At 61.6% G+C, this 19,429-nt stretch overlaps 1 protein-coding gene across 6 annotated transcripts; it reads right to left on the bottom strand.

Moving 5' to 3' along the window:
- Positions 1 to 1,948: 1,948 nt before the first annotated feature.
- Positions 1,949 to 16,498, bottom strand: PLK5 (polo like kinase 5 (inactive)). 6 transcript variants are annotated; one of them, XM_074978496.1, is made up of 14 exons: positions 16,353 to 16,498; positions 14,197 to 14,304; positions 12,746 to 12,862; positions 9,172 to 9,301; positions 7,513 to 7,600; positions 7,333 to 7,428; positions 6,883 to 7,081; positions 6,423 to 6,561; positions 6,085 to 6,336; positions 5,270 to 5,341; positions 4,900 to 4,951; positions 4,337 to 4,466; positions 3,967 to 4,077; positions 1,952 to 3,508 (listed from the first exon to the last, which is right to left on the bottom strand). In XM_074978496.1, exons 1-14 carry the CDS (start codon positions 16,464 to 16,466, stop codon positions 3,323 to 3,325), a joined length of 1,794 nt encoding a protein of 597 aa, XP_074834597.1. In that variant the 5' UTR covers positions 16,467 to 16,498; the 3' UTR covers positions 1,952 to 3,322. The 6 variants fall into 6 exon arrangements, with proteins under 6 accessions (XP_074834598.1, XP_074834597.1, XP_074834596.1 ...); XM_074978495.1 differs by having other exon boundaries at positions 1,953 to 3,508; positions 3,967 to 4,071; positions 4,792 to 4,951; XM_074978494.1 differs by having other exon boundaries at positions 1,955 to 3,508; positions 4,792 to 4,951.
- Between the last annotated feature and the right edge of the window lie 2,931 nt (positions 16,499 to 19,429).

Here is a 19,429-nt window from a genome sequence, read left to right as displayed (position 1 = left end):
TGCTTGCCCCACTCCCTCACTGTGTGCCCCCTGTGGGAAAGAGCACAGCGCTGGGCCTATGGTGCGCCCGTGACCATGAGCCTGGCAGTGCTACCAAGGGCAGGGATGGCCTCTTCCTCTCTGGGGGGGTATCCAGCACCATGGGGGCCTGGTTCTGCTGGGGAAGGTTGGGCCCTACCATGAGCAATAGCAGCCTGGGGCAGGGCAGGGGAGGTTAATGCAAACTCACACTGGGGGAGAGGGGAGCAGGGCAGCCCCAGGGAGGGGGTAATTGACACACACCAGGTGGGTGATTAGCCCAGAGCTCAGGCCGGCCCTGGCCTGGTTGGTCCCGTCTCCTCTTTTCATGCATGGCTGGGATTTAAATAGCGGAGCCCGAATTAGCCCTACCAGCCGCTCAGACGTCGCTGCCGGCCTGAGCTGGGTGGCTACAAACCGGCTGCTCCCCTCCCTGGGCCCAGGCCCCCCACTTAATTTCTCAAGCTGATCTCACCAGCCTGGGGGGTCTGCACCAATCCAGAGCCTGGGGAGAGATGGAGGCACAGCCAGGGACGAGGCTGTCCCAGCCATGCAGGAGGCGGGGCTGGAGCTGTGCATGTGAATGCAGCCCCCTGGGAAAAGACCCCTCGCTTCCCTCCCGCCAGCATCCCCATGCCAGAGAGCTGCTGGGCCAGGGTGAGCCCGGTACTGCCAGGCTCCTCTCACTGTCCAGGGCTGCCACGCAGTGGAGACGGCCATGTTGCCAGGGTCTGTCCCTGAGGCACCAAGCACCCAGCCAGGACCCTGCCCTTTTGGTGCTTCTGTGGGAAGGGAAGTGGGATTTGCTGCTGCCGTGGCCCTTGGTGTGGTCTCTTGGGGACCCAGCAGGGAGATGGTCCCTGGGAAGCAGTGGCACAAGCCGTGGGCGTGGGGGGGGAACAGGGCACATTCCTCGCCGTGTATGGCTGAAAGGGCCCGACAGGCTCGTCTCTGGGACCTTGTCGCACTCGAGGGGCTAATCTCTGAACACGGGGCATGTGAGCTGGGCTTGGCATTCTTGGCAGGCGCCCGCCGCGGGGTCGGGCACAGGACTCCCTGAAGGGCAAGGGGCAGGGGATGCCTGCCCTGCCCTGCCCAGCCCAGCCCAGCCCAGCCCAGCCTGCACCAGGAGCCATTAGCACCTTCAGCTCCCTGCAGGGCAGGGGAGTCCCCAGCCTGTAATCACTGAGCACCACTGCCTTCCCCACCTTTTGGCTGCACACCCTTGCTCCTACTCCACTACGTCCATGGCCAAAAGCCAGCGTCACAGGGCTTGGTAGTTGAGGTGCTTGGGGCAGGGCCTTCCAGCATTTTAACTTTCCCCAGCTGTGGTGGAAGAAATTTTATGTCCACCAGGCATGTGTGGATGTGCACCACCCATGGACGTGCTGCTGGCTGCAGGCACTCTGCGACTCAGCTAGGCAGCACCCAAATATCTCCCGGGCAGCCGCTTACAGGGAACACTGGATGTGGCTCCCCCAGCCACATGCCCCTGGCTTACCCTGAATGGAGACCGCTGCGGGGAGGGGAGATCTGGCTCAGGCTCTCAGTCCTAGGCAAAGGGGGCCACTTAGTGCCCCTTGGGTAGTGGGCTGGGCAACAGGCGTGCAGAGCCACGCCAAATCCAGCCCCATTCTGGGCACCAGCTGCCGGCTGTACTGGCTACTAATAACGGTGCTGTACAAGGGAGGGCAGCATTGCTGTCCCATGTTACAGAGGGGCAAACTGAGGCACAGTAGGGAATTGACTTGCCCAAGGTCACCCAGCAGGCCGGTGGCAGAGCCAGGAATAGCACCCAGGTGTCCCAGGGCTCTTGCCACTAGGCCTACTGATCGGCGGCAGGTTTGCCGAGCACACCGCGGGGCTGGAGCCCCCTGGCTTAGCCCCGGAGCCCCCCGACTCAGACACAGCTACGCGCTGCACGGCCTCAGGCATTTAATTAGAACAACATTTCTTTGACCCCCCCCCGCCCCCAAGCCCAGGTGCTGCTCTGTCCAGGGCAACCCACTGGCGCCTGGGGCCAGACACTGGAGAGCTCACAAACTATCTGCTGCTCCCTCCTCCCCCCCTGGGTCCAGGGCTCACCTCACAGCTCTGCCAGTGCCCCTCTTCCTGCCCCACAGCCTCCCAGCCTGGGGATCCCTTCCTGCCCCACAGCTCTACCAGTGCCCCTCCTCCTGCCCCCCGGCCCAGGGATTCCCCTCCTGCCTCACAGCCCCTCAGCCTGGGCCTCGCCTCACAGCTCTGCCAGTGCCCCTCTTCCTGCCCTCCAGCCTGGGGATCTCTTCCTGCCCCACAGCCTTCTGGCCCAGGGATCCCCTCCTGCCCCCCAGACCCCCAGCCTGGGAATCTCTTCCTGCCCCACAGCCTTCTGGCCCAGGGATCCCCTCCTGCCCCACAGCCTGGGGATCGCCCCACAGCTCTACCAGTGCCCCTTCTCCTGCCACACAGCTCTGCCCCAGCCCCTCGCTCTCCATCTGCAGCCCCCACGTTCCCATCATGCTTTGCCCTGTGCCATTTCTGCCCCCCTTGGCGCTGGCGTGTGTGTGCTCCAACGGCCCCTCTCTTCTCCTGCCCCTCCCAGCCACAGCGCCAACCTGCCTCTGAGCCCCTCTCCCCACAGCCCCCATGCGGCTCTAACCCCTGGCCTGGGTTCCTGCTTCAGACTCGGGGGGCCTGGAATGAACCAGACACCGCTGCCCCCTCCTCACCTCTCCGGCTCCTTCGCCTTCCTCCCCTCCCCTTCCCTGCCTCCCACACTTGGACTCCTGGGTTCTCTGGCCCCCCAAGCTGCCGGCCTGCTCAGAGCGCCCCCCCCCCCATCACATCGCCTTGGCATCCCATGCACCCTCGCACCCCCAGAGCCCAGAGGCTGGGCCCAGCCCTGCACCTTGCAGGCAATGCCCCAGTTTGTCTGGCCACCCTCTCCAGCCATTTTGGGGTGCCCTGGGCAGTCCAGCGGCCCCTCCCCTGCAGCCGCTGCTCCAGCTCCCCTTTGGGAGCCACCCACGCAGACCCAGGCCCAATGGAAATGCCCCAGATGGAGGGAATGCCAGGGGCGGAGCTGGTACCAGACAAGTGGGCACCTCTTGGCCCCACTGATCCAGGGGAACCAGGGGCAGAGTGGAAAGGCCCCACATCCCCCCCCCAGCTGGGAAATGGGGTTTGATTATCAAATGGGGTCCCATGAGAGCACCTCAGGGCCTGCCCCGGGCCTAGACATCACCTCAGCCGCCCTGTGTCCGTGTCTGTGCCAGGCCTGGCTCTGGGCAGCGCCCAGCTCCTGGGGGCGTCACGGACGTGGCTACAGGCAGTGGGCCATGCTGAGGGCGTATTGCAGGCACTCCCGCAGGGCTGGGGTGCAGCCCCCCGCAGCCAGGGCGCCCAGCGGGAAGGTGGCACTGACCCGCTGCCGGTCGATGAGGGTCAGGAGGTGCCCACCGCCTGGGCAGCTCAGCACCAGCTTGGTGCGGTCGTGATAGAAATTGACCTGTGGAGCAGAGGGAGCAGAGTGAGTGGCACAGAGCTGGAGCTGGGAGAGGGTTAATCACCCGCAGAACACCCCCCATCTCAGCCCCCCAGCCCTGCTTCAAGGAGGGGGCCTCAGGGGGGTGCGGGTCAGCCTGTGGGGGAGCAGTGGTGGGGCCCCTCCCTCCTGGCCTGTCTCCCCAGCCCAGGCTGTGCTGCAGCCCCTGGGGAGGGTGGAACACAGCTGAGGCTGTCAAATTCATTTCACTTGTGACTCCGGGTCTTCAGAGGCCCTGTGTGGGGCTGGAGGAGCCAGAGAATGGGGGTGCGGAGGTGGCTGCAGGGGAGGGGTGCCAGGGTGGTGGTGGGGACAGGAGGTGCGGCTCAGAGGGCTGGCACCTGGCCAAACACCTCAGGGGCAGCACATCAGGGGCGCCCTGCAGGGGAGCAGCTCTGGGGCGCGCCGGGGGCGTTCGTTACCTGCAGCGTCCCGTTGCTGAAGAGCATCAGCAGCGCCCGGTCCGACTTGGCGCAGCACAGGAGACAGGGGGCATCGGGGGGGCTGCTGGGACCCCCTGGCTCATCCTGCCCCTGCCAGCAGGAGCAGAGTCAGGCAGCTGGCTGGGCTGGGGGCACGGAGCATGGCTCCCCCTTATACCCCCCACTGGCTCAGCCCAGAGGGGCTGGGAAATTGCCCTGAGGCTCTGCCCCTGGATTCCTCTAGCCCCTGCTGGAGTGGAGACCAAGGGCAACACAGGCTGGATGGCGCAGCGCTGCCCATGGGCCTCCCCCAGCTGCCGCTGCCACCAGCACAGCCCCCGCAGCCGGGCCGGTGACGCCCAGAGCTCACCTCCAGCAGCTTCTGCTGCATGTACTGAGCGAAGAAGTGCAGGGTGCCCAGCTTCGGGGCCAGGGCGGCGGGCACCTGGCCCTGGGGGAAGGACATGGCCTCTCCGGCTGCCGGGCAGTAGCAGATGCGCCTGCAGGAGGAGGGGAGAAGTTGTGGGGCTGGGGCAGCACCCAGGGCTGGGAGGGGGCAGCAGGTGCCAGGCCAGGGCTAGGGGGCAGTGTGTGGAGCTACCGACTGCTGCCTGGGCAGAGGAGTGGTGGAGCCCAGGAGGCGGCGGGGCCGACAGTGCAGAGGCTCAGGTGGCGGGGAGGGAGCAGGGCTGGGGGGCAAAGGATGGGGCAGGTGTGGGGAAGGCGGAGGGCCAGGTGGGTGCCCAGCGGGGGTTGGAGGGCCAGGCGGGTGCCCCGGGGAGGGTGGGGGGGATGGAGAGCCAGAGGGCGCCCTGGGATACCTACGGCGGCCACGGGCAGAGGGCCAGGTGGGTGCCGTCGGCGAGCAGGGTGCCAGTGCAGCCATCTGATAGCAGGTAGCCGAAGCCGTACTTGTTGGAATAATCTACCCACCTGGTGACCCAGGGCCCAGGCGGTGCCGGGCACGGCTGTGGGTTGTGCTCGGCTGCAGGAGGAGACAAGGAGCCTGAGGCCCAGTGGAGAGACCCCAGTGCTGCCTCCCCCAGCTAGGGACCAGCCACCCAGGTGGAAGCAGGGGGCAGCTTGTGCCTCCACCCCGGACCACCCCTGGCCCTACACAGCGAGCCAACCCCTCCTCCAGCCCCTGGGACCCCGAGTCAGAGCCCATACCAGGGTAGCCCCGGGGAACCCAGCCTGCCCACCCCATATGCGGCCAGGTTCCCCTGGGGCCTTGGTGCGAGGCTGAGGACGGCCCGGGGTGATGGAGCAAGGCCTGGGTCTCCAGCGCCAGGATCCCCCTTACCCAAGGGCATGTTCTCCAGGCAGCGGCTCAGCACCCTGGTGACCGACTCCACCGCACTCACCACACTCCAGCCTGCAGAGATGGGTCAGGATCAGGGCACTGCTCTGCCCCTGGACATCCAGCCCACCCCCAGCCCAGAGCCAGGGAGAGACCCCAGGAGTCCTGGTGCCCAGCTCCATCTAACCACTAGACCATGCTTCCCTCAGTGAGCACAGCGGGGGCTGGAGTCTGTTCTCTGCCCAGCCAGCCCCACAATGACTGACGGCCCAGCCAGTCAAGGGGCAGCCGGGAGGGGATCCTGGGGGTGAGGTGCTCATTCAGTGCAGGGGGGACCCCCACAGCTGGCTCCCAGGGCTCAGCTGGGGCTGCTCTGAGCCCCTTGCCATGCAGGCCCTGGCCGGTTCCCGGAGGGTGGAGGGCAAGAAAGGGATCTGGTTTGGGGGCCCAATGGGAGCCTCCCCGGGCCTGATCCCCAGGAGGGGCTCAGCACACACTGCTCCCAGCTGGCCCCAGATGTCTTCCGCCAAGAACCACCCACCAGATTCCAGACCCCGCAGCTGGAGGCCAGGCTGGGAGGGGTGGCCCTTTCTGCACCCCAGGGGCTCTGCTCCGCATTGCTCCCCACCCTGCTCTCCCCTCGCCCAGCCCTGCAACAAGCCGATGCACCCGGGGGACAGGACCTGAGCCCCTCCAGCTCCCCCTGCTCTCCAAGAGCTGGGGCAACTCTCGGGCCAACCCGAGGAGCTGCCCCACCATGGGCTGCAGAGCCCCCAAGACGCCTGCCTGGCACGGGGCTTCTGGCCATTTCCACTTACCGCTGGCACCAGAGCGGCTGGGCCGGAGAGCTCTGCTCATGAGCAGGTGGACGGAGGACGGGCTGGGAGCCTGGGGCAGGGGTGCGTCCTGGGCACTGCCTCTCTCTGCCTGGCAGGAAGATGGGGAGAGCGGAGGCGTGGGGGCAGAGCTGGGGTGTGCGTCCCCTCCTACCTCGCTGCTCTGCTCCACAGCGGGCCAGTTCCCAGCCTGCCGGGATGGGCTCACTCGCTCCTGGCCAGACACTGGGCTCTCTGGAGGGAGACAGCAGGGCTGTGACAGGGGCACTGGTGGGCCCAGCCCAGAGCATGCGTGAGGGGGACGCAGCGGCTTCACCCACCTGCCCGCGGCTCCTGGCACGGCGACCCCCTGAACAGCACCTTGGCCGCCTTCTGCAGGAGCTTGCTGAGTGGGTTGGGCAGGGTGAAGATGGGCACCGAGTGGCAGGCGCGGGACGGCAGCTTGTCCGGAGTGAAGCCCTGTGAGACGAGACCACATCTCTGCATCCCCAGGCAGACCGGCTGCGGGTGGGCAGGGACCCCAAGGGACTGAGGCTAGACGGGGCCACGGTGCCAGGGACGGTGGAGGTAACCCTGGGGCGGGCAGGAGAGCTTGGAGCACCAGCCCCAGGGCTTGGGGGGCTGGGTGCAGGGACATCTCCATGCTGGGGGCCTGGACGGCACTCCTGCGGGCACACATGCCCAGCCGAGTGAACGGCACAGTGACCGGGCGCGTGGGGTCCCAGCACCGCTCAGGATTGGTGCCTGCCCTCTGTAGCACTGGGAGCCATTCGCCCGCACCTGGGTGAAGAATTCATGCTGCAGCACCTCGTCCAGGCTGGGCCGCTCGGCAGGGCTGGGTGCCAGCAGGCGGCCGATCAGTTCCCTGGCGCTGGGCGAGAGAATGGGGGGGACGGGGTACCGGCCCTCCCGGATGCACTGGTACATCTCCTGCTTGTGGGTCAGCTCGAAGGGGGAGCAGCCTGTCAGCGCTGTGTACCTGGGCCGAGGGAAGGCAGCCAATCAGAGCCGGCCCGGCGCACCAAGGTGGGCACAGGCAGCCAATCAGAGCATTCCTCGGATGAGACAGGCCCCAGTTCCCACCCCACTGACCCAGCCAGTCCCCCACCCAGGGCTGGTCGGAGCCAGTGCCCCACAGAGGCTGAATTCTCCGCATCCCGTTCTCTCCCCACTGACCCAGCCCTGCCTACCCGTTGGCGTCCGCCCGCCACAGCCTGGCACGGCACTCACATGATGCAGCCCAGGGCCCAGACGTCAGACTGGAAGCAGTGCCCCTTCTTGGCGATCACCTCGGGGGCCAGGTAGTTGGGCGTCCCACACACCACGCTGGAGGGGTAAAGGAAACTGGTGAGTGGGTGCATCCACACAGCACCCGGCCACGGTCGCAGGCTGTGTGGGGCCAGCACTCACCCCCGTCTCCGGCCAGCCCGCTCCTCCCTCGTCGCCAGCCCCAGATCCCCGACCTTCACCTGCATGTTCTTCGTGAGGAAGAAGTTACCTGTGCAGGTAAGAGAGCTCAGTCGCCGACCGTACCCGGGGCAGCCTGCCTGTCATGGTGCCACAGCATCACCCCCTGCTTTACAGCTGGGGAAACTGAGGCACAGAGCAGGGGCGGGAAAGGACTGGCCCAGCTCACCCACGAAATCAATAGCAGGGCTGGGAAGGGGACCCCAGCTGGCCTGGCTCCCAGCTTCCAGCAATTAGCCCAAGTTGCAGAGGGGAAGGGACCCTGAACTTGAGCAACCAGGGAGGCTGTAGCAGGGGCTGGCGTATGTCTAGACAGCAGCTTAAGTGGCTCTGGAGACGGGGATAGCCCCTTAGTCGGGGACGGCTCTGAACTGGGCTTCCTCAGCAGCCCTGGCGGCTTCATATGAGCCCCTTGGGAGCAATAAATCATAGGCGCGAGGCCCTCCCAGCCCAGCGGACAGAGGCTGCCGTGTGCATGGCAGGGAGAGGCAGCATCTGGGGGTCCCCCCTGGATCTCCCCTCCAGGGGGAGGCCCCGCTGGCAGCCCCTACATGGAGAGCTGGCTCCAGGCACTGGTTCAGAGCATGAAGTCACACTGCTGGCATTTACTCCCAAGGCTGAGAGCAGCCAGGCAGGGGGTGCTCCTAGACAGCCAGACGCGTGGCGGGAGTATTTATAACCCCCCTCTCCGGCCCCCAGCCCCCCTCGGGTGGGGCCGCAGAGACCAAGGCCAAGGACTCCTTAAGGACAAGGGGCAATTAACTCCTTCACTGCTGCTCTGGGCTTAAGAGATTCAAAGGGTCCCCAGGCAGCTGGGTTTGGGGAGCCCTGGCACGGCACTGCCCTGCTGTGGTGCAGAGACCAATCCAGCCAAGGGGCTGAGCCACGTGGGAGCTCAGTCCCATGGGCCTCCTTGCGCAGTTGACAAGCTGAGAGGAAGGGGAAGGAAGGGACCTGCTCCAAGTACAGCTGGAAAAAGGACCCAGGAGTTCTGACTCCCAGCCCCCACTATTCCTCCATCCCCCCATCTATTGGAGCCCAGACCTAGGACTCCTGGCACCCAGCAACCTGCTCCTCTCTCCTCACAGCTGGAAAGCAGACCCAGGACCAGGGCCCCCTCTAATTTTCTCCACTCAGGGGCAGAATAAAGTTTGTTCTGTGCACCCAGGTGTGTGCTGATGTGTACCACCCATAGGAACACAGGCTGCCAGCTGTGGGCACTCTGCTGATCAGCCGGGCGGCCCCTGAATCTCTCCTGGATGGCTTACAGGGAACCCTGCCCAGGACTTCCAGACTCCCCACATGCCAGGCCACTGCTCCCCACTCTTCCCTCAAGTCCCAGGAGCCCTGCTTCCTAGGCACTGGCTGTAAATACTAGACACTACAACCCTCCAATCCCACTGCAGCCAAGACCCATAGCATGGCTATTCATTAAACGCAGACTTGGGGGGCAGGAGGAAGCAATGGGGGGCAATCCAGGTCCTTCTGTCAGCGGCTCTCTCACGGAGAGGTGTGAGCTCACTCTGGTTCCAAACGCAACGCTCACAAGGCCCCTGCCCCTTTGGGGACCCCCCAGTGCCCCTGCCGGCCTGAGCCACATACTCAGCTTGAGGTCTCGGTGGATGATGCCTCGCTGGTGGAGGTAGCGCAGCCCCGCAATGATCTGCCGCAGGTAGTATCGCACCTCCGGCTCCGTCAGACGTTTCCTGGCCTTCAGGACATGGGCAAGGGACTGGAGAGGGACACAGATCAGGTTCAGTGCCCCCCAGGGGCCTCCCTTGCAGGGGCTGTAGTGGGGGCACGGCCCGGGGCACTTGTATCCCCCACCCAAGCTTTTGGGGACCGAATGGCTGGGTGGTGCCAATCAGACCCCTCCCGTCCTCTCTCGGGCTCTTGGGCACCCCACAGCTGGGCCTGGAACTCACAATTCCAGCCCATCTCTGGTTAGTTACTCTCGTATTGCTTCTGAGAGCTCCCCCGCCCTCCCTTTGGCTGGCTAAACTCAGCCCTGGCAGATAAAACAGAGCTCACTTTCGGTCGGAAGGGAGCAGCAATATATACAGCTGTGCTTGAGTCCTCTGCTGCCCCCAGGAAATCTTCCACTGCCCCAGCATCACTTAGAGCAGCCTAAAGACTGCTCTAAGTGACAACAACCTGCACAGCCAATGCTGCAGGCAGGTGGCCGAGCCCTGCATCCTCCAGACACACTCCGAGGGCATGCAGCGGGTGGCAGAGAGCCAGCCTGATGGGCTGAAATGAGAGCTGGGCAGCCAGTTTGTAACCAACGATTCACTGGAACAGTTTCATTGTATTTTCACTCACACCTTGTCAGACAGACATTCTCACTCTTTGCCCTCTGAAAACACCCACGAGTTTTTCCGGCAGATCATTCTCGCCCTTCTTTACAAAGCAACCACCAACACATTCAGCCCCGGATCATATCTGAAGAAGTCAGCAGCATCTTTTACGCCTTCTCTGGGCTCCCTTTCTCCTCCTGGCTCTCTCCTGGGCTGCAGTTGGGTCAAGAATCAGGGTTGGGAGGTCGGGGGGAGGGGACATCAGATGTTTTCCCTGTTATGAAGTTTGGATGAAATTTCAAAATTTGATAAAAGGGAAACGTTTCTGCTTGGTCGGGTCAGAAGTGCTGGGTGGGTGGTGGATTTCTCAGCCAGGCCATGTGGCTGTTTTGGTCCCCAGCTGGGAGTTATGTCCAATTAACCAACAAGGGCAGGAGTTTCAGACGACCTCTTTGACATGCCAGGAAGATCCGAACACACTCCCCTAGGAAATGATCTGTTTAGATGCATGGGTGCTAGGCCAGTGGTTCCCAACCTCAGCACCAGCGCAGACCCCCAAAGCATGTCCCTCAATCAACCCCAATGCCAGCTGCTACATGCGCTTCATTCAATGACAAAGGAAACCCCGACATTGATTTCTGGGCAGCGATTCGTAACACGCCTGGACGAGACTTCATTTAAAAATAATACTGGGTTGTCACTTTGCAATTTATTTCAAACTGTTTTCTAGGAGCCTTTTTAGGGAGCTTCTGTTGTTTTCCACAGACCCACTGCAAAACCCTTGGGGCCCCCAGGGGTCCGCAGACCCCTGGTTGGGAAGCACAGTGCTAGGTAAAGTCACCCCTGTGCTAGGCTTTGAGCAAAAGTGCCAGCTTGGCACTCACTCAGATGACTAACTGCAGAATTTTAGCAGCCTTGCCTGCCAGCTCCCTGTTCAGCTTCTCCGATGCCTCTGGCTGCTCAGAAGCCCCAGAAGCACAACCAGTTGAACCTCTCTAGGCTGGCAACTTCTGTAATCCAGCCTGATTTGCGTGAGCCGGATGACCACTTCTCATGGGTGTGGCCAAGATCCCCTTGGCCCTGTAAAGTTTGTTTCCAGCCCCCCCATGTCCTGGCTCTCAGTGCTCTGTGCTGTTATTTAGCTGTAATTTACCCCAAATGCCATCTCAGAGCCCAGGAAGTGGTGGACATGGTGATACCGTGTGGGGCAGGGTGGGGCTAGGGGAGGAAAGAGAGTAAAAACAGGGCAGTTTTGGAGCTGACAATCACAGTGGAGCAGCTGAGGAGTAACTGCATTAGCGCCAGCTGAGCTCACTCGGGGCTGCTGTTATAAACCCTTTCCCAAATAGCAAGGGGGAGGGGGAAAGAAGTGATTAAGGAGAGTTTAGGTGAAGGAAGGTGACTTGGAGGGCTGGCAGAGACTAGAGGAAAAGGGGAAGAGCCTCAGTAACTGGGGGCTGAGCTGCCCCCCGTCCAGGGGCCCCAGAGGCTCAACCAGAGATGCTGGAGAACTGGTCAGCTGGTGGAACTGGGAAAGGAGGGGAACTTGCTGCTGCTACCTGAAGGAGGTAGCGGGGGGGGGTCATCTGGGGAAGTGGCCCAGGGAGAACCACAAGGCAAAGGGAGTCAGCCCTCACCAGTAGCAGCTGTCTAGGGTCCCTGGGCCAGAACCTGGAACAAGTGGTTGGGGGCCATGTTCCCCCCAGACCACCCCTCTGCCCCAGTGATGGGGTTCCTATGGTGGGTCTAGTGGACTGAACAGAGGGCCTGGGCCCAGGAACAAGACTGACCCTGCCACATGTGCTCGATGATACTGACCTCCCATTGTCCGACAAAGTCTCTCATCCAGCGCCGGGCGGGTCCTGAGGGTGCTGGACAGGAGCAGTTCAGCCTCTACTAGACTAGTCACACGTGGCTCTTGGTAGCTCTCAGGGCTGTGCTGTCCCCTACCCTCAGCAAAGCTTTACTTGCTCAACGCGGTGCCCCTCCTCCTCTGTGGGTGGCCCTGGCTGCTTCCCCACCACAGGCACCTGTCTCCCCTGTTTGTATTACAGTACTGCCCATGAGTCCAGGCTGAGGTCAGACCCCTCCTTAGGCTAGCTGTGGCGCACACACCCTGACCCCACCCCACATTGCCCTAAGCCTTAAGGGATGGAGGGCAGGAGGGGAACATGACTCCCCAAGCTCGTGTGCAAAATGGGGGGCAGGCCTCCGGAGGGGTGAAATTTCATAAGGGGGGGCGCAGAGCGTGAGCAGCTGCTGCGTCTCAGGCTCCTCCAGCTCATTGCAAATGTTGAACTAGGTTACTGGTTTTGCCCGTCTGTCTTACATTTCTGCACCCCATCGAAGCTCCTGTATCCTACAGCCTGTCTGACAGGCGCCGAGAAGGTTTTTAGAGTCATATGACCGGAAGTGACATTCGTGTTGGTTTGGATTATATTAGACAGGTTGGGGGGAGGCAGGGGGAGGCTGCTGATTGCAGGGATAAAATGAGGGACCCACAGTAAAAAGTTTGCTCACCCCAGCAGGAGTTCATGGGCAGCGAGCGCCCAGGTCTCTGATGTGCTACTGCTTCATCTGTTCTACATCACACTGCCTCCCCCAAGCACTAGTCAAACAGGCTTCTCTGGAAGTGTTCCAAGGCAAAAAAAAAAATTGGCTAATCTCATGTCTGCAACCAGATTTGCAGACTCCAGAAGACTGGAAAAGCTTCCAGAGACCCCTCCAAGGGCGTTGGCTTGTAACTCGCCTGGGTGTTAATGGAAGTTACTGGTGCAACCAGCAAGAAGGCCTGAGTCTTGGTGGTATTTATCTGCACAGGATTTAGCTCCCTTCCCCAGTGAGAGCCCAGGGCCAGTGCCCGGCACAGCTCGGCTCACCTTGCAGCTGCAGTACTCCAAGATCATGTAGATATTGTCCTGGTCAGCAAAGTGCCGGTGGAAGCCCACCACATGGGGGTGGCACAGGTGGCGGTGCAGCTCGATTTCCCTCTCGACCTGCAGGAGGAGAATTGCAGACAGGCACACAACAGGCAAGAGAGGAGTCATGAGCCAGAAGTGCTGGAGTCAGCTCGAATCACAGGGCAGCGGAAAACACACGCTGACAATGTCACCATGCACCCTAGGGCCTCTTGTCCAGCTAGGAGTTTAACACCTGTTGACATTGGGACCTCTACAGCAGCAGTAGGGAAAGAACTTAGAGTGTCTTTTTCTCACAACTACTGGAGTGACAGGAGAATCCTCTTAATGGCTAGCAGTATAGGGCCTATGACACAGCCATGCGGCTTAAATCCCAGCTTATAGAGGGAAACTGTGCATACCCATCCACCCACCCACCATTGGCCATTCTGTTACAGTCTACTCACAGCATTCATGTGAGCATCAACCCAAAAGCATAAGCTGGTAAAACTGACAACCAGGATGAGAGGTTAACAAGATCTGACATGGCTTTTGGGCAAGTGGGCCTGAGGGATGCCAAAGCTGTGGGCAGACTATGTGTGCAGGGGAAATCACACCTGCCACCAAAATGCAGCTGGTTCTGCAATGGAACATAATGTAAACAGCCGAGTTGAACAGCAAAGGGGGAATTTCTGGACCCTGACTGATGCCTGTGGGGGAATGCAGACTGGCTGCCCAAGGCTGCCTGCAGGGTGAGACATGGCTGGGACACCAGAGCGGATGCTTTCTGCGTTCAGTGCTCAGAGACAGTTGTGTCTCGCCGGGTAGGAATGAGACATGGTCTCTCCCTGCCCTGACATTGAGGCAGCTGCTCAGCTCAACGTGGCGAGTGGTTTGCTCTGGTCTGCTCGGGGAAAGCATCTCACCAGAGGGCTGGGCGACCCTCCAGGGAATGGGGAGAGTGGGTACAAGGGGGAGTTCTCCTACCCTGTGATTTATCCCCCAAGACCCCGAGGAAAGGGAGCGGACTGCAGCACGGGGTGTAAAGAAGGGAATGGGGCTTGAGTGGGGAAAGGGGGTATAACTTCTCCCAGGGGCTGGCTGGGGTCCCTCTAGTTTTTCCATCTGGTGCAGAATAAATTTTGTTAGTGCACTGAGGCATGTGCGGATGTGCACCACCAATAGACATCCGGGCAGCAGGTGCTCTGCTAACCAGCTGGGAGGCACCTGAATCTCTCCTGAGTGCTCTGCTTCCAGAGAATACGGGTGCTGGCCAGGAGAGGGTTAACCTCTGCCCTGGGGGTTCACAGGTGCCCGCCCCAGCCCAGCAGAACAGGGCCCGGCTGCTGGTAGTTGCTTCTGCAGGATGATGATGGGGGTCAGGTGACTTTAGGCTTGTCTGGCCAGACCCCTCCTCTCTCCCCCTGGCTCACCTTGCCCCTGCCATCCAGCCGGGCGACGCGGGACAGTGAGACGACCTTGACTGCGTAGACTTTGCCGGTGGAGGTGTCTGTGAACTTGTAGCACCGGCCAAAAGCTCCCTGTGTGCAAGCAGGCACGGTGAGGCTTCTGGTTCCGGGGAGCTGGGTCCTGCTTCCCAGCCTGGGGGGGACTCCCCTGGGGGGACCTGCCCTTGGAGGCAGGTGAGTAGGGCTGGGCAGCAGAAGAGGCTCATTCCCACCATGGACACTTGGCCCTTTCCAACCAAGGACTCAGGCTCACCCCAGGGGCTGATCCTTGTCTTACAGAGAGAGAGAGAGAGAGAAAACACAGCCAGCAAGGGACAGAAGCAGGACTAGACCCCAGGGGTCCTGGGCTGGGCTCTCTGCCCAGGAACAGGAAGAACTGACCAATCCTGGTTCCTTGAGCCCTCTCTAACTCTGAGATTCTGCAGTACCAGGATGGTGGGGTGCTGAGCAATGCTCCCTCTAAACATTTCCATCCATGTCCTGTTTTTTTCCCCAACTGGGGCAGATTTTTTGATGTCCATATGCAGAATAAATTTTGTTATGTGCACCACCAGGAGAAAAACACCCACGCTCTTGGCATTCTGCTCCTCAGCTGGGGCGGATTGGAATCTCCTGAGTGGCTGCTTACAGGGAACGCTGGTCCTGGGTCCCCATTACTGGCTCTAACCACTACCCAGCAGTGCCTGGGCTGAGCCCCACATGCGGCACCAGCCTTTCCTGCAGGGATAGTATGTGCTGTGGGCAGCTTTGCATGGCAGATGGGGCGCTCCTGAATCCGGCCAGCCAGCACAACATTCTTGAAAGAGACAAAGTCACCCTCCTGCAGGTGCAGCAGCAGCTGACAGCCGAGCTGCCTTGTCTCTGTGCCTCGATTTCCCCAAGGAGCACTCTGCAGTTTGCATGGCCAATTGCCTGTTAGACTCCAGGCTCAGCTTCCCCTCTGTGCGAGGCCAGAATGCGAAGCCGCTTAACGTAGTCCTGGTCCGAGAGCCTTTTCTCTCTACTCTGCAACAAGAATTTCCCACCCGCCTCTCTCCCAACGACAGCTGCCGGGGACTGCACAGGCTGCTGGGGAGAGCTGTGAGGTCTGCACGGGATGTTACCACTAACAGCAGAGTGGGGGAATGAGACAGACAGGCCTCTGGGGGCTGGACTGTGGGGCGCTGTCTCCCCCCAGTGTGAAGACAAAGACCTGGTTCCCCCTTCTCTAAGAACTCTCCCAGCAGCACTGGGCAGGTCCGGCACCGGCCAGGGCAGGACTAGGGCCTAACCAGAGCATTAGGCTCCTCTGTCCAGGGTAACTTTAAATGCTCGGGGGCTCCCTTTGCTTGAACTGGCCACAGGAAATCCTTGGGCCGAGCGTCACGGATCCCGCCCCTCGTGGGTTCACCGGCCTCAGGGCTAAATGGTCATAAACAAACACCCTGGATCAGGCTGTACTTGGTACCGCTGCGAGTCACGGCACAGTGCAATGGAGGACCAGGCCTGGGGCATTAGCGAGGAGCAGGGCAGCTCCGAGTTGCCTTTGCACCCAGGGAAGAGCCGGCAGCCTCGTTCCTGCCTTCTAACCGCTCCCTGGTGAACGGCTGCCAGCCAGGCGGGGAGAAGCCAGGGCAGGTCTGGCAGCCCCCGGCTGGGAGCGGTGCCTGCTGCAGCCTTTGCAGCGGGTGCCCCCCAGGCTCGGGCAAACAGGGAGCAGCTGGGTCCCTAGAATCAGCAGTTCTGTGGTGGGAGCAGCCGAGAGGGCCTGGCAGTGCAGAGACTTGGGGGTTCCTCCCAGCTCTGAGAAGGGAGGGGGCCGGGTGTCAGGACGCATGGGCTCTTGTCCCAGCTCGGCCACTGATTAGCTGACCTTGGGCAAACTGCCCTGCCCCACCTCGTGCCTCAGTTTCCCCAGCTACACCAGAGGCAGCCAGGACTTACCTGCCTCAGCAGGGGCAGGGGATCGGATGTGTCTTGTCAGTGACAGGTGCGAGAGAGCAGCTGAAGTAGCACTGTCCCCTTCTGAGAGGCGCAGGCAGCACCTGTCCACCTCTGCCCCGACAGCGGGCAGGTGGGGGGGTTGGGAGCAGGGGGGCTATTAGCTTGCTAGAATTGCTGGAAAGCAAAGGAAAAAGTACCTTGCCCAAGAGCTGGCCCCTGCGGTACAGCGTCCCCGTCCCAGGATCCTCCACAAAGTAGCTCAGGCTGGGCCCCTGGGCCCTCCTGCTGGTGGGCTGCTCCATCCTCCCCATGCCCCACCACTTCTCCACCCCCTAGCACTGCCTTCCTGCTCCACTCAGCACTGACTGCAGAGCACTTGCCCACCTCTTATAATGCAGGCAGGGGGCCTGCTCTAGCCATCGCCTGCCGATTGGATACCCAAGATGTGGGCTCAAGGCTCCACAAGCCAGGGGCGGGCAGAGAGGAGGGGCCGGCCCCGCTCATTAAAGGGAAATCCAGGCTGGGCAGAGCAGCTGCGCCTCCTGTCTTGGCTTTAGCTGCAGCTGGGCTGGGGAGAGGGGATGGCTGCTTGTCTTGCCCCCACCTGGAGCCCTCCGAGTGGTGGCGGTTGTGATATTGGACAGGACTGGGGAGGGATATGGTGAGAGGCGAAATAGTCCAATGTCCCCCCACCAGGGAGCCATCTAATTTTTTTCCACTCTTGGGTGGAATAAATTTTGTTCTGCGCGCCAAGGCATGTGTGGATGTGCACCACCCATATGAACATGTCCTGCTGGCTGAGCTCAGTCAGGCAGCTCCTGAATCTCTCCAGGCCGGCCGCCCAAGCGCTCAGCTCACAGGGAGAGCTGGCCAGGACTCCAGGTTGCCGACTAACACAGGGACCCTCCGATTCTATTCTGGGGTATTTATGCCACTTTGGAATTTCCCCCTGTGGACAAACCCTCCCGCCTGCCCCTCCTTCCACCCTCCAGCGCCTCCCTTTCCCGGCTGGGCATCCTGGGGAAGGCTGGCAGCAGACAGGCCAAGATTCCAGCCCTAAGCCCCGGGCCAGCGAAGACTCCCTGGCACGCTCCCGCTGGTGTGGCTCCCTCTGGCGTCCGGCTGCTGATCTGAGCCATTGTTTGTCATGTTGCAGCTCCCTGCAGCATCTGCCTCTGGGCCTGAAACTTCCCTATTGCTTCCCAGCTGGGCTTCAGTTCAGCTAAAAGAAGGTAAAACCCTTTGTCCCCACCCCACCTCTGCAGTCCCAAGGGGAGGGAAGGACACGACTGCCACCCCCAGCAGGGTTCCCTGTGAGCTGAGCCCTTGGGCGGCGGCCCAGAGAGATTCAGGTGCTGCCCAGCTGATTAGCAGAGCACCCACAGCCGGCAGCCTGTCTGTTTTGATGGGCAGTGCACATCTGCACCAGCCTTGGTGCATATAACAAAATTTATTCTGCCCATGGAGGGAAAAATTAGAGGGAGCCCTGCTCAGGGGTAAGGAGCTGTCAGCTTCCACCTGCACAACACACCCCCACCCCCGGTGCTTCACCCCAGCATTTATACTAGGGTTAAATACAGGAGAATCTTTTCAATGAATGGAGGGGTGGGAGCGCGTCACATGCGGAGGGCTGCTCTGGGAAAGGCCTCACCGGGAGAAAAGTTTGAGCGCCCCTGGAGCAAAAGAACCCAGCCCAGAGCGGGGACGGGACCACCGGACCACTCAGAGGTGGCCGAGTGGTCCGGACACCAGGTTTGCAGCGCCTCTGGCTGGTGCTGGAGCAGGACGGGGCGGTTTCAGGAGGGGAAAAGCTCTGCAGATCCCACCTGCCCTGTGCTGAGAAAAGCTGAACTGAAGTGGGGCTGATCTCCTGGCTGGCCCAGCTGCATGCTCAGGTCCGCAGGAGCCAGGGAGAGCAGCTGGGGGCAGCATTCGGCAAGAGTGGGAAGGCAGCCCCCCCAACTTCAGCCCGGCTGGTATGTGAGCTCTGTTCTGGTGCAAACCGGGCAGCAGAGTGCACGGGGCTGTGCGAAAGCGTGAACACACGTGCACACACAGTCTAGTGAGATACCAGCCACAGGGCCTGGAGCGTCCTCTCTGTTCAACGGGCACGTGGCGCATTCGTGCAAATCTGCCTGGCCCTGGCTGGCAAAGCACCGGGAACTCAGTGTGTGGCAGGGACAGGCCCGAGGGCTCCTTCCGGGCAGGAGAAGGGCAGCTTGAAGAGTGGGGATCAGACCTGCTAAATAGAAGCAGGAGGCAGCAGGGCACTCAGTAGCCGCTGGGAGGGAGCAGCCTCGGGCAGACTGGGGCAGCTGATGCCACTGCTGTTGATGAAGGCCTTTAAAAGCCTCCACCGGGGGGCACTTCTGGGAGTGCTGGGGGAAGGTCACCAGGTCTGCCAGGGCCCTGCCATGCTGCTGAGAGCTGGGCTGCGGCTGGCCGCACTGTGCACTCCTACTTGGTTTAGGGCTCAGCTGGCTGAACCCCCGACTCATCGGCCTGGTGCGATTAGAAGAGTAGCCCCCCACCCCCGGCCTCCGTGTTGCTGTAACCGTCTCTTGCTCTGTGTGTACAGCGCCGAGCGTCCCAGGGACCTGCTCTGCGTCGCCGCAAGGCAGGTGGCTCATCACTGTCCACTGATGCTGTGCCTAGGGAAACTGAGGCACCCATCTCGGGTCGCTGCAGGACCGTAGGAAACACACGCCACCTAATGGGGGGCATAAGAGCTCTATACACCCCACTGGTCAGAAGACTAAATCCCTGTCCTGTGCCCAGCCGGGCTGGCAGGGGTGGTGCTGAGTGCTGGCAAAGTAGGGAATGCAGAGGGCAAGGGGCACAGGTGTGGGGAAGGGGATGGAAGGGGTGAAAGGCAAGGTCATCCGCAGGGGGGCAGGGCAGCAGGGTGGTGGGGGGCTGTCCCTGCAGTTAAGCCTCTCTCTGTGCTCCCCCCAAGCCGGGTTCCCTGGAAGCCGAGCACTTGGGCAGCTGCCCAGCAGAGTTTCAGGTGCTGCCCGGCTGATTAGCAGAGTGTCCACAGCTGGTAGTGTGTGTTTCTATGGGTGGTGCACATCTGGACATGCCCCGGTGCACAGAAAAAAATTTATTCTGCACACGGATGGGAAAAATTAGCAGGAACCCTGTTCCCAGCTGGTCTCCAGCATCTGTTTTCACTGGCTCAGCTCTGTGAGCAGGGGAATGGGCCTTCCTGCCCCACAACTGATCTACTGTGTTTGCTCTACCCTGTGCAGCTGTTCCTGCCAGAAAGCTCTGC

This window comes from Carettochelys insculpta, chromosome 27, assembly GCF_033958435.1.
Source record: "Carettochelys insculpta isolate YL-2023 chromosome 27, ASM3395843v1, whole genome shotgun sequence".
In the NCBI taxonomy this organism is placed as follows: Eukaryota; Metazoa; Chordata; order Testudines; family Carettochelyidae; genus Carettochelys; species Carettochelys insculpta.
Note: the sequence above shows the minus strand (reverse complement) of the source record. Positions and strands in the feature narration are given on the sequence as shown.

Bases quoted from the DNA above. Each gene is read 5' to 3' on its own strand.
- PLK5 (XM_074978494.1), bottom strand. From the start codon at position 16,466: ATGGGGAGGATGGAGCAGCCCACCAGCAGGAGGGCCCAGGGGCCCAGC. The intron at 14,305-16,352 runs GTACTTTTTCCT...GCTTGCACACAG, and splicing joins GGGGCCAGCTCTTGGGCAAG to GGAGCTTTTGGCCGGTGCTA. The intron at 12,863-14,196 runs GTGAGCCAGGGG...CTCCTCCTGCAG, and splicing joins GGCTGGATGGCAGGGGCAAG to GTCGAGAGGGAAATCGAGCT.